This window comes from Morone saxatilis, unplaced genomic scaffold, assembly GCF_004916995.1.
Source record: "Morone saxatilis isolate NCDOM2014 unplaced genomic scaffold, NCSU_SB_2.0 Contig17, whole genome shotgun sequence".
In the NCBI taxonomy this organism is placed as follows: domain Eukaryota; kingdom Metazoa; phylum Chordata; class Actinopteri; family Moronidae; genus Morone; species Morone saxatilis.
In genome coordinates this window covers 19314180-19330329 of record NW_023339729.1, presented here as the reverse complement: position 1 = coordinate 19330329, position 16150 = coordinate 19314180, and the positions used below count along the sequence as shown (strand labels likewise).

Sequence of the window (16150 nt, the reverse complement as noted above, 5' to 3'; positions counted from 1 at the left end):
TTGAAATCACAATTTGAACATCTACAATTGGACAAGCTTCCTCTGCTGAGGAAGACTGTGACATAGAAAGGTCCAGAACAGATACTGATGGATCCTGTGGTGAGATTGTTTAGCTAACACACATCACCATATATACCTGAGGCTAGTATTTCGCTTTATAAAGTCATTATGCAAATAAACTGCCACATTCAATAGACAAAGAAACATTAGCACTTAATGTAGTCATGTTTCAGTCCATCTGGTGAACATAAGACCAACAATCACTTGATCAATTGTTTTTCTTGAAAAAAAACAACACACATTGTGGTGATTTAATGTAGTATTTTAAGATTTGTTTCGATTGTAGAATATATATATATATATATAGGCAGTAGGCCACAGGATAAGTAAAAACTGCATGACAGTACTGTTAATTGATCAGGCTTAGTCAAAGTCAAGTAAAATGATCCTTACATCACTCTCCAAGAGGTTGAACATGCTCAGCTCAGCAATCTCCTTGGAGTCGTCGAATTTCTCTAATGCTTGTTTAAGCTCGTCCTCTGTCACTTTGGCCTGACGTTTCTTCTTATAATCAAAGTCCAGACGGCGACCCTCCATTTTCTTCAGGTGATGCTGCAAAAAAAGACCAGAAATCTGAATCCTTGACCAAAAGATGACTCGTAGATGTTTTTATTTATTTTTTTGGTGCATCAAAGTTCTGCACTCGTACCTGGATCTCCTTCAGATCTTTTTCATGCAGGTTCTGCAGTGGATCGATGAAGTTTTGCTTGACCTCCATGTCCAGGGCATCCTTAACCTCACCAAGCTCACGCATGGCCTCCCCAGCATCAATCAGAGCAAGGCCTGAAAAAATAAAGACACATTTAGACTCATGAACAACATACAGCAGTCAGTGTATAGTGTAGAAAAAGGTTCATCTCCCGTAACACTATCTCATTAGAGTTTGAAGACAGGTATTTCTCTTTAAACAGCATTTGAATGCCTTCACTTGTGAACTAAATAACAAAACAAACTTCAGGCATCGTGTCTGCATGCATTTTTCATAACACTGTTATTGCGACCTTGAGGCATAGAATAATGCCACTTTGTTCTCTGAAGTATTAAAAAAAAAGGGCTTGTGCTTCTCTTTCTGTGAGAATCCACAGCAGCTCACCGAAGTTAGACTCCTCTCCGAGCTCCCTGCCAAACCTCTGCATGGACTCTCCCAGGATGGTCTCGGTCTGTGTGTAGCCCGGTCCCTTCTCCTGTCCCCGCATACGTGACATGGAGTTCATCATGCTCATCTTGGCTCTGGTGGCTGTGAAGGCAAAGCACAAATGAAACCAAACACCGCTGGATTAAATGTTATTTAGAAGACAATGCTGGAGACGCCAAACTGACTCAAAATGCTTGATTGTTGTTTACAGATGATTTCTTCTGTGAGTTTCATTCTTTTTAAACAGATACCACAGTAATGGGATAAGCTAATATTATTTGATATAAAATATTTAGTTGCACAATTAAAGGTTTGGAAGCCCAACTTCTTTTTGTATTTTGTATTTTTAGGTATTCTTGATGCTATTTTAGAGTTTGCCATTTTCTGAAAAACAATGAAAAGTTGTTGATGACTCATCCAGCACTCGGAGGTATAAACCCATTTTGTGTCCAATCAAACACTTTCTTGCTCATGACGCTGCCAGAGCAGAGTGTTTCTGAGGGCAATGTGCTACATACATCTATGGCTGGGCCTCACTGATTACTGTACAAACGCACTTTATAACTTAATTCATTGATTTTGGTGAAACTGGATCATATATATGGAGAAAATATTTCCTGTTTTTTTCTCTGATGTCCTCTGGCTGCTAATCTTCAACTCTCTGTGATCTACTGAGTCTCCTGATGGACAGGTTGCTTTAACTACCGGCTAAAGTAGCTAGCTTCAAAACACAGAACTAGTGACACAAGTCCAGCTGGTTATTATTAAAGTAATCCAGCCTGGTGTTTTCCCCCTTACATCTTCCCCTGTCTGTGACTGAAAAGACATTTCTATTTTAGTTTCTCCCTGACATCACAATGTGCTGCTGTGTTTAATTACAGCAAAGCGAAAGCACGATGTTATCGATTAGTCAGTTACACCCACTGAGCTCAATCTGACAGGTCCTGAAACATCAACATCTCATCTTGTGATTAATTTAGTTATCAGATGATGGTCTAAACAGTCCGATTACTCCTTAAATACGGGGTCTTTGCTGTGTAGTTTTCCCCAAAGCTTAATATATAGTTTAAAGTAATAACTAAATGTAAATATACAGGACAATAAAAAAGGGAACTCATTACATCTATGTGCTTAAATCAATACTAGTACAGTATATTGGTTGAATGTGGCTGTAAACATTTGTTATTGCATTGTTAATCATATATGATGTGATATGATATGGTATGTATGTGTATGAATGCGTGTACAGTATAATAATAATATAATCATCATGCACAGCTGCTTTATGTCACCTGGGTTTGGCTGCAGATACTCAGTAGTCTTGGTCATGATGTCCAGCACCGCCCGAGCGGTGGTGTCCATCTTCTGTAAACCACAACATAGAAAAGACACGTGGAAGGAGACAGAAACAGAAGGTCCAGAAATAACCATTAAGAAAACATGTCGATAGTAACAAAAATAGGTAATGGTTAAAAGACGGTGGGAGAGGATAAGAGAAATATTACAGCAATAAAAACAATTTATGGATCTATGAACTTGTCATCTGACAAGAGAAAAAAAAACAGGATGCTTTGTTCTGCAGAACATCTGTGAGAAAGAGACGTGCAGAGTATAATACACTCATATGTATTGTTGCTCACATATGGAAAAACATACATTATGTTATTCAGGGCACTGATATTTTTAGGCATCTACACACGTGTGAGCGTATACAACATGCGCACATATACACACAATATATGATATAAAGGTATTACCATGGATGAAATCTTAGTTTCTAGCTCTCAGCCAGATGTGCAAGAATACTAAGATGCTTTTATTTCATAAAGTAGAGAAAAAAACAGGTTTTAAGATAAAGGCAAGTTGTCATTTTCATCCAACTTCTTGTTTTACCTTTATTTATTGGGAAATATTTGCTACAAGGCAATCCCTGAGCAAACACACAGTTACACACATTCATAGCTGGAAGCTGGCCAGTACAACCACAGTCTGAGAAGCTTCACAGGAGCAGCTGGGGTTTCACTAACAAGCCCACTTCTCTAACCTTTAACCGGAAGTTTGCAACTTTCCAGTTTACATTTAACTTGATGAGACATTAATTGTTCTTTTTGACCAAATATTTGGTGCCTCTAACAATTTTTCAAGGAGCCATGTTTACCACATAATAACCAGCAAGTGTTTCTGTAAACAAAATGTTAAGAAATGTTTTAGATCCACTAAAATTGAGAAATACCGTCTCAGAATGAGTTTAATAATGCAGAACAACACTGGTGAATATGTACTGTTTCTGGCTGCTGTTATATTAACAATGCATCTTCACAAGTCTGTTATTGACATTTTGATAATCTTATGGTGAACTAATAATGAGCCTTTAATTCTCTACAAGGTCATAATGGGGACAATAGAAGGAGTATAGTCTTGCCTTTTCCATCTCAGTGAAGTCCACATCGAGCTTCGTTCCTTCTGCACCTCCAACTTTCTCGCTCACTTTCTGCAAAACAAAAACAACAAAAAAACATGTTAGGGTTGAAGCTTTTATCAGCTTGATGCTATGATGGTGCACTGGTTCCCAATATGAAAAAATGCTGCTAATTCCAGACAGGTCAATCAATTTCTATCACTCAGAAGATTTGTCATTTTGTCATACTGATTGTCAAAAGCAACATCAGTATGTTATGTATGTATTTAAAACAGAAGCCTGGCTCCTTTATGAGATGTAAAATAAATAGTCAGATGCTGTTCTATAGTAAATTACATGTTAGGTGATGATTGAGGTGAACATGACATAGTCACAACCTCCCTGTTCCAATTAAGATCATGTCAAACAACAAATATCAGCTTGATTGTACTGCGATGTGAACCTCGTAACACCAACACCTGCACCCACGGATAACAACATCAGGAGTGTGTTAATTATCTGTAATGGAATAAAACTGCATTATTGTGTTATTAATCGCTGACCTGTGTCTTCAGAACATACTTTCTTCAGCAATTGTCCCCAATGCTTTTAGCTAGAGACCCCTTAACCTTAAGCAATATCTACTTTTGACCCCTTGCTGTGTATATTTATACACACATACACACAACATATTGTAAGTAAGGATATTTGTACATACACATTTTTATGCACATACACGAAATAACTCTAGTCTAGACTTTATACAAAAGGCAGTCTGCTATCGAAAGAGAGAGCGAGAGAAAGGGGAAAAGATAAAGTGTGGGCAGCAACAAGCTAAACACTCTTATAGCTTCAGACATGGCACAGATCCATGTGCACAGACATAAAAAGAGAAGTAACTCCTCTGGGCTCCTGTCCCCTCACTCTGTGTCTCTCTCTCAGTCTCTGTCTGCTGATAATATTTCCAGCTCTGCCACCATCAAGCTCCAGTTTGTGATGTAACCAGATGGCTTGAGGGAGCAGCAATCTGACGCAACGAGGCCAGACACGGCCCTTAGAGGATGGACTGAGGCAGGAAAAAAGGCTTTCAGGGAACGTCACAATGCGTGACCAAAGAAACTGCAAAAGCTACGGTCAGTGGATGAAGTCTGTCCTCTAGTAAAATACAGAAAAATCACACATGCACGCACTTCTTGCAATGAAAGAATTTCTCCTAAAAATCCTGAAATACGGAAGTAGACTAAGCGAGGGAAAGTGAGACATATCTTTCCAGGGGTAAGGCATAGAGTGGTGATCTGTGACAGACAGAGCAGGGACGGTTTATAAGACTAAGCCTGTGACAGTAGTTTATGCAGCGTGAGACTTTCTGAGGATTGGTGCTCTATGAGTCATCTTAGCAAAGTCTTTTCTGATCCCACTTGTGAATCAGCTCAATATACTGACAGCAATGCAAAACACACACACACACACTTCCTGTCATTAGTTTCACCTACACATCATTACAATGTCTTCAAATCCCCCTTGAGCTGGTTGCCATGGAGACATGTGCCCGTGCCTTGCTTATCAGGTATGGAGTCTACGTCACAGGATCTGTAACTTAGGGGAAACTAACCTCATTTGGTGGACAATGATAAACCGAATCGTTAAGATGGAGGTGTTTGTGTAAAATGTACAGCTGTAAAATAGTAAGTGTAGTGTCGGACATGGGCAACTATGTGTTGAGTGCTTGTGAGCCACAGCTGTGACACCACGAGCGATGTACATAGTGACACTTCTGGTGTTCATCCAAGCTGTATAATCACATACTGTGCTATTTTACACCAAAATGAGCACAGTAATCAGTACCTGGGTTCACATGTATACATAATGTGAATGTACAAAAAAAGATGTAAAACAGATATAAAACTGTATAAAAACTGGAAGCACATATGCTTTAACCAGACCAGACAGGCTTTAATGAGTCATCTGAGCTGAGATACATGTACTTCTTGTTAAAAAGGACATGGATAACATCAAAGGGAGAATTTCTTTTGGAGCTCTTTTTTTCTAATCATATCTAGAAGTGCATAACGGTTGGACGTAATAACACAGTCACTATTTTGGTGCTGTTCGAGGATATTGCCAATTATTCTTTCTCTACAGAAAGATTCTGATATTCTGACCCAAGATGATGATGAATGTTCCACACCAGGTAGAACAGACTCGGGTACCAAAACAGCTTCAAGATGACTAAGATTTATATAACAGAATAAATGGTTTTTAAAATAAATTTATACATTCAAGGGGGAGAGTTGGTTACTTAGTTTTGTGTTTATAACCTTGCACTTAGCCATGAACTGATATAGAAAGCTTTACATTACTGCTGATACTAAATCAACAGCCTGCATACTGTTACATGCACATCCAGGATTTGAAGGCAATATATGCAAAATTGTGTTGAAGAATGATAAATTTGAGGGTATAAATAACTAATCAGGGCTGCAACTAACAATTATTTTTGTTATCCTTTAATACTTGGAAGCTGTACAGACCATTTATGGATAGAGGAAATTGGAGGCATTAGCAGAACTAAGCTATTAGCCTTAGACATATTGGACCTCACACAGCTGCGCATTTATGTCACTTCTCATAGCTTGTTTGAGCACAAAACAGGCCTAATTTGCCCACACTCTTACAATAATTACACCATGAATACTTTTTTAATACATTCATTAGATAATAAAAAATAAATAGTATGTGGAGGTGGTAATAATTGTCAAACTGGTACTCAGAATAGGTGGGAACTGGCCCAATTTAAGCACTATAACAGTATAGGAACTGGAGGAGACCTGAGGTGATGCAGAAAGAGCTCTAAATTCAACCAAATCTTATTTGTGTGTCCGAGTCTGTGTGTCACTATGACTTCTTTGGCTGGGAGACAGACAGAGGCTCGGCAGTAAGAGAGCAGAAGACAGTTATTTCTTAGGCTAAATGGATGAAAAACAACTCTATCAAGCAGTGCCTGTGGGGATGTGCGTATAGCTTTGCAGGGAAAGAGCAATTGAATGAATAAAAATGAGCTGTTGGTGGCTGTTTTGAGTAAGTGGAACAGTGCTGCTGTGCACACTGCTGCCCATGGCTGCTGTCAACGCATGTTCAATCCCCAGACACTTGCAAAGTGGAAAGCAAAGACAGAGTTGGTGTTGTGCTTTGATGGCTGCAAGCTGAAGAGACAGCAATTGAGTGCAGTTATGGAAGGGAGATGCATGCCAGGACTCACATACACACACACACACACACACACTCAGAGACACTAAAGGACTATATAGCTTGTCACAGCCAATAACCATAGGACTAATGATTGATCCTCTCCTCGCAGTGACTTACTACACACCAAGCTAATATGACCCAAGCTACCAATCTCCCCTAGTGCCCAAGAAGCCAGCGATCTAAAACCTCCTGGGGAACCAGCAATGTGCTTTCACACGTAACTTTTATCTTGAGTGAGGGACAGATTATGGGGACACAACCATCCTCACCCTTTTCTTTCTCCACCCATCGCTCTCTCTCTCTCTTAGCCCTCCCACTCCTCTCCCTCATCCTCCCTGCATGGAAAGGACACGACAAGGTGAACTGAGCAGCAGTGGCAGCAGTGGGAAGTGAACCTTACAGGGATAAGTAGAATGCGGAATTAGCTGTCCGGCGTAGATGATATGTAACCTCTGACGTCACAAGCTGCGACGTCACATATAAGCTCATGCACTCATAGTCGTAGAAGACTGTCAGTGCTGATGCACACTAGTAGATGCAGAGCTGATGCGTGATGACTCTAGACAAAGAGGCAATGCAGGGATAAGGTTTCACTGCAGAGCTTGGGGTTATTCCTAATATGTTGGAGCCATTGTATTCTAGGCTACTTTAATATGATTTAATTTAAATATCCCCTCCAGAGAGATAAAATATGCTTTGCTTTGCATATTAATTTGTGCCTGAACAAAGTTCAAATAACTAAATGAATTCTTTAAAATATATTTACTTCCTCCCTCAATCCAGAATCTATTAATATGCAAATAGTAGTCATTTCAAAGGTGTACTGCTAAACACAAGATGTCTCCTAATTCCCTGAAGAGTCCATTCTCCATTCAAGTTTCTAGGTCTAGTTTTCACATCACATTTGTGTAAGCTGCAAATAAACTACGACTGGCTCCCAAACAAGTTGTGATGTCACAAAACTGTGCTCGTCCACGTCTTAAACTCAGATTTAATGTGATCACAGAGACACTATTAGCAGATGAATGTGAAAACAACCCTCTAGTATCAAACTCTCAATCTCAATCATCCAAGTGACGTAACAATAAGCAAAACACATTTTTTTGCCAGGAGGGGAACGCTAAATGGGTATGTGCAGAGAGGAGTGAAGCCAACGGGACAAACAAAATCCTCGCTAGTATAAAACAATATCATATTCAATCAAGTGTAATCATAAACCTCTGAGGGACAGGATGAAACAAAAAAGTAAACAAGAATCTGCAGCCATGCTGGCAGCTCTGGGAGGTTGTACTGAGGCACAGCAGTGAGCTAAATACTAACATCAGCATGCTAACATGCTTACAATGACAATCTTAATATGCTGATGTTTAGCAGGTGTTAGTTTACCATGTTCACCACCCTAGGTTAGCGTGTTAGCATGCTAATATTAGTCACTAATAATTCTTACTAACACAAAGTACAATTGAGATAAAGATAAAGAAAAGATATTTCAGTCTGGCCCAAAGTGGGTTGCTGATTGTTCAGCAGAGAAACAAAGCAAGAATAACTATAAAATACAACTACACACAGAAAACCTTGAGGTCTAGTTCACATAAGGCTTTCCTCCTCACTTGCATTTTTCTCTCCAACTGGCAGCCATGTAAACCAAATCAGACCAGATTAAAGATGCTAAATGTGGAGAGGAAAATAGCCACGAGATCTTGCCAAAGGCTGCTGGGCGTCCTCCCTCCCCTCCTCGCCCCAAAATCTCTTGCATCATCACGCGGGTCAGACAGCAGAGTGTCCTGACACGCACTCACAGTGAATGTTTTAGTGTTCACATAGCCTCAGGAGACACACAAGGTGTAGAAAAGCCGAAAACCAGCCTGATGTAACAGGTCAACATACAGTGTTATTTACCGCTGAGAGGCATCTGCACTTGCCAAACGCCAAAACCTCTTAAGTCATGGATTTTACTCCGCTGAAAAGTATTTTAAACAAGTCCAAACTGGTCCCAACCAATAGGACCAGCTTATTGTCTTCATATAGATGTGTCTGTCCCATTCTGCAAGACACGTGGCCCTTGCAGGACAATAAAGACTGAACTAAACACCACATATTATCTACAATTAGGTCAAAAGTAAATGATCTGTACAGACAAATGTATAAAACTAAATGATGACCATGAGACAACTGAGCTCTAACAGTCTAATTTGTTTATATTAACTCAAATTGTAATTTAAATCTAAAATATAGATATTAATAAGTGGAGCGAGATAAGTGCTAAAGTGAGAGGAACGACGTCAGAAAGAGACAGATGAATCTATTTCACATCAGTCATCATTTCATAAAATATTAGTTCTCTAGTTTAAACTTCAACCTTATGAAAATGCCCTTATTTGCCCGAGAGTTAGATGAGAAGATTGATACTCTGATGTGACAAATATTAAGCTTCCATGAGCTGCCTAGCTTAGCATAAAGACTGAAAAAAGCTTGACTGGCTCTGTCCTGTGGTAACAAAATCCAGCACCTCTACAGTTTGCTAATACACAGGTTATATCTCGTCTGTTTAATCTGCACAAGAACACAAAAAGTGTAAAAGGGGTGTGGTAAGTGTATATTGTTATCCTTGGATAGAACCTGCAATCAAGAATAGCCCCTGTTTTCAGTCTTTATGCTAATCCAGGGGAGTTTCCAGACTTTTCTGACAGGAGGTGCCAACGGAAGGGAACTGACTTATACAGGGGTGGCATGAAGTATGTGTCTTTTTTTCCAGTCATTCCCAATTTATGCAATTCGAATAAGTTTTAGGGACCCTAGTAAGCAAAAATATTCAAATACAGTACAGACTGTACAAACTGTACAGTAAAACCGCATGAGATTTGTCTAAAGTCGGATGTCTGCAAAGGGGAGAATTCATCCAACACTAATAGATGTTTTAATTTCTCCCACTGTGCCTAAAATAACAAATCATTACCAAGTATTGGATCCTGCTCTGCTATATTTAATCAGCAGAGACAATTCACCTGCAGGCCGACAGTATTTTAATTTCCATGAAGAGACTTGCCCGCACAGATTAATGGAAACACTCCTGGCAAACCCAACATGAGAGTTTAAACAGCAGAGCTTTACACCTGTGTAAGACACCCTGAGTTAATACTATTAAAGGGCTGAGGATGGAACAAACCTGAGACACATAAAGCTCTGTTGTTGCTTTTAAACGGAAGTCCAGGATTAGATTATGCTTCTCACTGCAGAATGAGGAGCAATCAATTTACTACATTTTATCAGCACATGCACACACAAGCTGGAGGTTATGATGTCGGCTTATTTGTTTTCATGTTTCTACACCTGTTTTTGTGCTTTTGTAAATCATACATACATTTGATTTGACAAACATTTGTGGATTAGTGAATCCATCCTCACAAAAGAAGAGACTCTTCAGAAGAAAGCAGAAAGCTTAATATTCTTGCATTTTTCTGTCCATTCCTTCTTAACTTTAACAAGCGGTTTTAACAGTTAACACATCTTGTTTTATTTGGGTGTTTGCTGTCCACAGATTGTTTGTGGGCTGAACCTCTGTAGGCAGGTCCCTTGTTTAGCTCTCTCTTTCAACTCTTGAGCCAGCCAAAACATAATGATTCATGTATTTCCTAGAACATTTCACTTAAAGGACCAGTGTGTAAGACTTAGTAGCATCTAGCAGTGAAATTGCAGATTGCAGCTCACCTGATACCGCTGGCCTTTAAGCAGTAGGAGAAACTACGGTTGCCGTGGAACTTGTGAAAAATGTGAAAGGCTGTATCTAGAGCCAGTGTTTTGTTTGTCCATTTTGGGCTACTGTAGAAACATAGTGGACCTGCTTCCTCGGTAGATTTAAAAGGTTCATTCTGTGGTAACAAAAACACAACAATTTTTCAGGTGATTATACACTAATGAAAACATACCTATGAATATTATATATTCCATCTCTGCTAATAGATCCTCTAAATGTTACACACTGGACCATTAAGGTCTAAAAGGAAAAATATATTTGATTAGTAAGATTATTAGCATTCTGAATATACAATTACTGTGTAAAACCATCTCTCATGTCTCTGCCTGAGTGATTAAAAGGACTGTCAAGCTTATTGTTGGTGGGAAAAGTTACATTTGTAATAAAGGAAAAAACCCAAGCACTTTGAAAAGATGTGGGGTTCGTTTATTGACTTCCTGAAAAATAATCCCACAATGAATTCCCCAACACAAGAACTATGTTTGTTAACTTAAGTCATGCAGGGACATCACTCCTTGTTTTGTTATTTTCACCTTTTGTTGCCTTTGTGTTTTAAAATGCATTTTATTCATGTGGTTAAAAAAAAACAAGACTAGAAATCTAAAAAATGAGGCACAGAGATGTTCTGAACTGATCAGCATGCTAAGATATTCACACTGACAATGCTAACATGCTGATGTAAAGAATCATCTATCTTAGTTCAAGTGTGTTGGCAAATTTTACCTGATGGTGGCGCTAGAGCAAATGTTACATTTTTACCAACGTTATTAGAATTCATCCTGATGGAGACATGAATGTTTGTACCAAATTTCATGACAATCCATCTAACAGTTTAGATTTACTGACCAATTGTTAGACAATTAGTCACATTGATAGTGAGTATAATGCTTTTTATAAAAAGAGAGAGAAGAAAGAGATACTGGGTATCAAAACAGGAAAAAAACAATAATTGCCTCAAGTGCAAATTTAATATGGTTCTATATGTTGATGTATGAATGCACCTACTTAGACACATACACACTTTAATGATACTGTAATAATGTACAACAATCTCTTTACTGCCGTGCACCTGAAACACACCATTCACAACCATACCGTTAGCATTAGCATCAGTCACATGGCGCCCAATGTGAGGCGCACAAGGAGTGTGCTGCCTGCTGCTGCTGCTGCTACTCTCCTCCCCCCTGCCTCCCACCCCTCCTCCCTCCTCTCCTGCTCACTAGTCTAATCCTGGCTGGGCACACAGAGGCCCCTGCTTTAAATACGCCCAGGGTGGAAGAGGGAGATTAAAAATGACAGGAGTGATTAGTGAGGCTATTAGAAGGACAGCCCCTGCTGCTGGACAATAACAGGAGGATCTGACTCTTCCTGACAGCATTAAAACACCCCTCCCCTCCACATCCACCTCCATCTACCTGCTCCCTAGCTGCACTTTTTTCTTTTTACCCCTTTGAGGGAAAATATCTAAGTGGAAGCATCTTGTGGGGGAAAAGAGATATACGCATTACATTTCTCCCTCTCATTTAATCTGTACCAAGGTACAACTGGTTTATTTCCCCCATTTTATCTCTTTCACTCTCTACTTTCAGTGTGTTGTAAGAGAAGAAAAGAAAGTCGAATGAGGACAGAGGTAGAGAAATAGGGAGGTCATTTGGGAATATGACAGTGAACTACCAAAATTTTGAAAAGTCAAAAACAATTACATAACAATGCCCAGAAGATGTTTCCCTCGTCTGCTTTTTGCCTCCATTTTTCAGAATGCTTCTCTTGTGTTCTTCCCTTATTTCCAGTTCTGTCTTTATCACTTTCTTTACTTTACGCTTTTCTCTCTTCTCACCTCCAAATACCCTCAAGGCCTTGCCGTACTCAAACACAGCGCAGAATATATTCACTGCTGGACTGTGACTCAACAACAATAGTCTGACTGCATTCCCCACTGTTGGGATCTACACTGCCACAGTTAAATCTCGACTTACTGCAGCACCAAAACCACCAAACTGTGAACAGATATTAATACTTTATTTATAGGAAAACCTATAATTGAAGTAGTGGTCCTGAGGATAGACCTGTGCTCTCGTGGAATCATGGAAAATCCATTTGTTATTCTTAAATCCTGGTGTTCAAAGTCAATAGGGGGGTTGCTGGTTCCTGCTCCAACTACAGCTGTTTTGGGATGATCGTAATCCGGCAGAACATCGAGGCCTGAGGGAGCATTAGTGGGGACAAAATTTAACGGTACGCCTGGTGACGTTTGACAAAACCACAGAGAAACAAGTAATGACAACGGTCTAACAGGAAGCCAAAGCGGAACCCTGAACCCGCTGGTCAGTTCAGACAATTCAATACCTGTAGGACAGGTAGGGCATCAAGGGCAGACTGTTTGGACGAGCACCCAGACAGGACAGGGGTGCCAACGTTTCCTCTGTCGAGCATCAGTCCACTGGTTGGCCATGTTGCTTCACTGACCTCTATCCTCTCTGAGTGTGTGGCCTGTGGCTATTATAATCTGATTTGTAAGCCTTTGCATGGCTCTTATGTAACAGCAGGGATGAGTTTGAAGCTGGGGAGATGTGTGCACACTCCAGTCCATCCATGTACTGCTCGGTAAAACGTGGGGAGGAAAAGGGAGGAAGGGGAGAGGAAACCAGCTGGTACTGTGTGTGAGAGGAAAGCGTGCCAGAGTTTATGAGCATTTGGATATGTGATGAGACAAAGATGGAGGATGAGTAACGGCACACACGACTTGAATGATGGCGAGCTTTTGCTGAGCCGCATGATTGGACCGAGTGTGCAATGCAGCTGACAAATATTTGTGATCTGTTTACAGTATATGTACTGTTTAAGTCAAGACACATTTATTATTTGTGGGTTATTTTTTTACATTAGCACTATTGTTTTTACAATTCATGGCAAGACAGCTAGACAGATGTGTGTATGGCGTTTGTGGAAAGTAGTATGTAAAAACAGGAGTTAAGAAGTAAAAGTAAAGAAAATAGTATTCATCCATTTGCCATATCTCTGCTGTTTTGCTAAAACTGCTTCTATCATAAACTGCACATAATCAGTGCTCAGTATTTTCTGGACAGTCACACTTTCCCCTGCCAGACCACCTATAGTTCTGCCCAGGAACCATGAGGTGTGAAAGACTCAATGTGTTCAAATTCTCTCTTTTAATTCCCTCTTGCAATCATTTTTTAGCCACTCACTGCCTTTTCTGCTCATTTGTTAATCTCACCTGTTTACACTAAACTTTTTGTCTCCTCCTCATTTGCCTTTTTGTTTGTTTTCTTTTCTCTCTTGACATCCATCTTAACGTCATGTTCGCCTCCAAAACAGAGTGTGTTAGAGCAGTGGTTCCCAACCTTTTTACTTACGTTGGTGAGTAACACTGAGGGTGCTGTCACACATAGACTGATTTGGTTAGTATGGTTCATTCGGATGGTGAAAGCTGTCAATTCAACCTTGATGTGGACTAAACAACCGGACAGAGACCGGTGTGGAACCAACTCCAGGATACAGGATCAACTATTAATAAAACCATCTACTGACTTTAACTGTCAGTGAGTGCATGGCTTTTCCCAGATCAATCAGACAAAAGCAGTTAAAAGTGTGGTCTCTTGTGCTTTTATCCTACTCCATAGACTTTAGCAATCCATTAAAAGTCTGTGACGTAGTGAAACCAAAAATATACCTGCTGCTACTTTTTTTTCATCCTGTCTCTACCCATTTGTCAATATTCATAAAATGAGGTTAATTGCAGTCTCTTAATGACACCCAAGAACAGGAATACACATATAAGAAGGATTTAAGTGCTGCAGTCAGTTACCAGAATTTGATTTTCTGCTTAAAAAATAAAGGATAATAAAAATTAAAAAATTCTAGTAAAAAAGCCGCTTCAGAGGCTTTTACTAGAAAAAGCTCAAAAGAGGGACTGGGTACTTGATATGTTCTTGCATCGAAATGGAACCATTAAGAGATAACGCCTATTTGAACAAAGTATCAGCAATTAGCATATTAAATTTAAAGATATCTTTCATCATCACCATTGGTTGGAGCCAAAGTCTCTCATTTTAATTCATCATCAACAGACAGAGGAACATGACCCTGACACAATGATTCTTATAAATGATAAATTATATGACTCACCATTCACTTAAACACTCACACAACTATAGAAGCACACACAGCCACATACAGTAAACAACGCACTTTCCTCTCTTTCTCTGTACTTGATTGCCACTCTGCAATTTCCATTTCAAACGCAAGTGTGTCTCTCGGAAGACATAATGACAGAGCTTTGAGGCCTGCAGAGGACTTGACTTTTTCCAGCACGTAACTGAAAAGGGAAACATGTTATATTTATACAGAAAGTTCATAGTAATATCATTTTAATGTTTACCCATCAGTGAGTTAAATCTGTGTGGGTGTAACGATGGTGTTGTCTAGGATAATGAGCACTGAAAATCAGTATTGATGATGGTTATTAAAGCTCAGTTTCAGACTGCCTGCACTGTGTGTGTGTTATTATGACCACACAATTTATCTTTATTATATATTATAGTCCTGCTGCCCGTCGAGCTATACCTCTGTACTGTGGATCCCAATGACAGTTTATTAGTCATACAGGACTAACATTAAAGCAGCCTCAGCTTAAATTAGTGTCATTTTTATCAGTTTCATGTTAAAGTGCTTCTCATATCTTGTCAATTTTGAATAATATCCAATCTGAACAATGATATTTCTGGAGATGGGTTATTGCTATTGAGAGCTGGTGAACTGCCAATGCATAAATATAATGATCTTACACACACACACACACCACACACACACACACAACACACACACACACACACACCACACACAACACACACCAACACACACACACACACACACAGACACAGACACAGACACTAAGAGTGATCCAGTGGAATTTTATGTGTCACTAGTCACTAGATAGTTCGCTCTACATTAAAGCTTTTATACACACAGGGATCCCAGAAGAGAACAGACTGTAATAATAATAATAGTCAGTGGTTGAACCATGTCCGCCATTTTATAAATCTGCTGCTTTTCTTCACCTTGTCTGGGGGATCAATGGAATTGGTCTTCTATTATTTCAGTCTCCTGGGGAAACCAGGGTGAGAGGTGCAGGAAAGACGCTGCCCATCTGTCTCTCCTGCAGAAAGACCCTCGGCTGTTTTTTCCCTCCTCATGGAGGTGTTTGACCTTTCACACAAATTGCTCTCTCATATACACACACACACACGACTATTAATTAATAACAAAAGATTTGAAACTCACTGATATTGATATTACAATCCTCACTAGCTCCCTTTTAATCTTTGATCAAAAAACACAATGATTCTTATTTGCAGGTGATTTATACACTAATGAAAACATACACATGACTATTATCCTCCTAAATGTTACACACTGGTAGCGGTAGTAGATCATACTACATACTGTGCCTGCATTACATGTTTGTGTTTTTTACAAAATGTAACAAAATGCAACATTCAACAATAAAAAACACAAATTATTATTATCATAACGC

At 39.4% G+C, this 16150-nt stretch overlaps 1 protein-coding gene across 1 annotated transcript in view; it reads right to left on the bottom strand.

Annotated features, from left to right (window-relative positions):
- Positions 1-16150, bottom strand: part of sh3gl2a (SH3 domain containing GRB2 like 2a, endophilin A1) — a 34138-nt gene that overhangs the window by 5667 nt on the left and 12321 nt on the right. Inside the window, exons 2-6 of the mRNA XM_035659423.1 lie at positions 3618-3686; positions 2488-2560; positions 1154-1297; positions 710-843; positions 454-612 (exon numbers count right to left, since the gene is read on the bottom strand). Of these exons, the coding sequence (XP_035515316.1) occupies positions 454-612; positions 710-843; positions 1154-1297; positions 2488-2560; positions 3618-3686 (579 nt within the window). The remainder of the gene's footprint in view (positions 1-453; positions 613-709; positions 844-1153; positions 1298-2487; positions 2561-3617; positions 3687-16150) is intronic.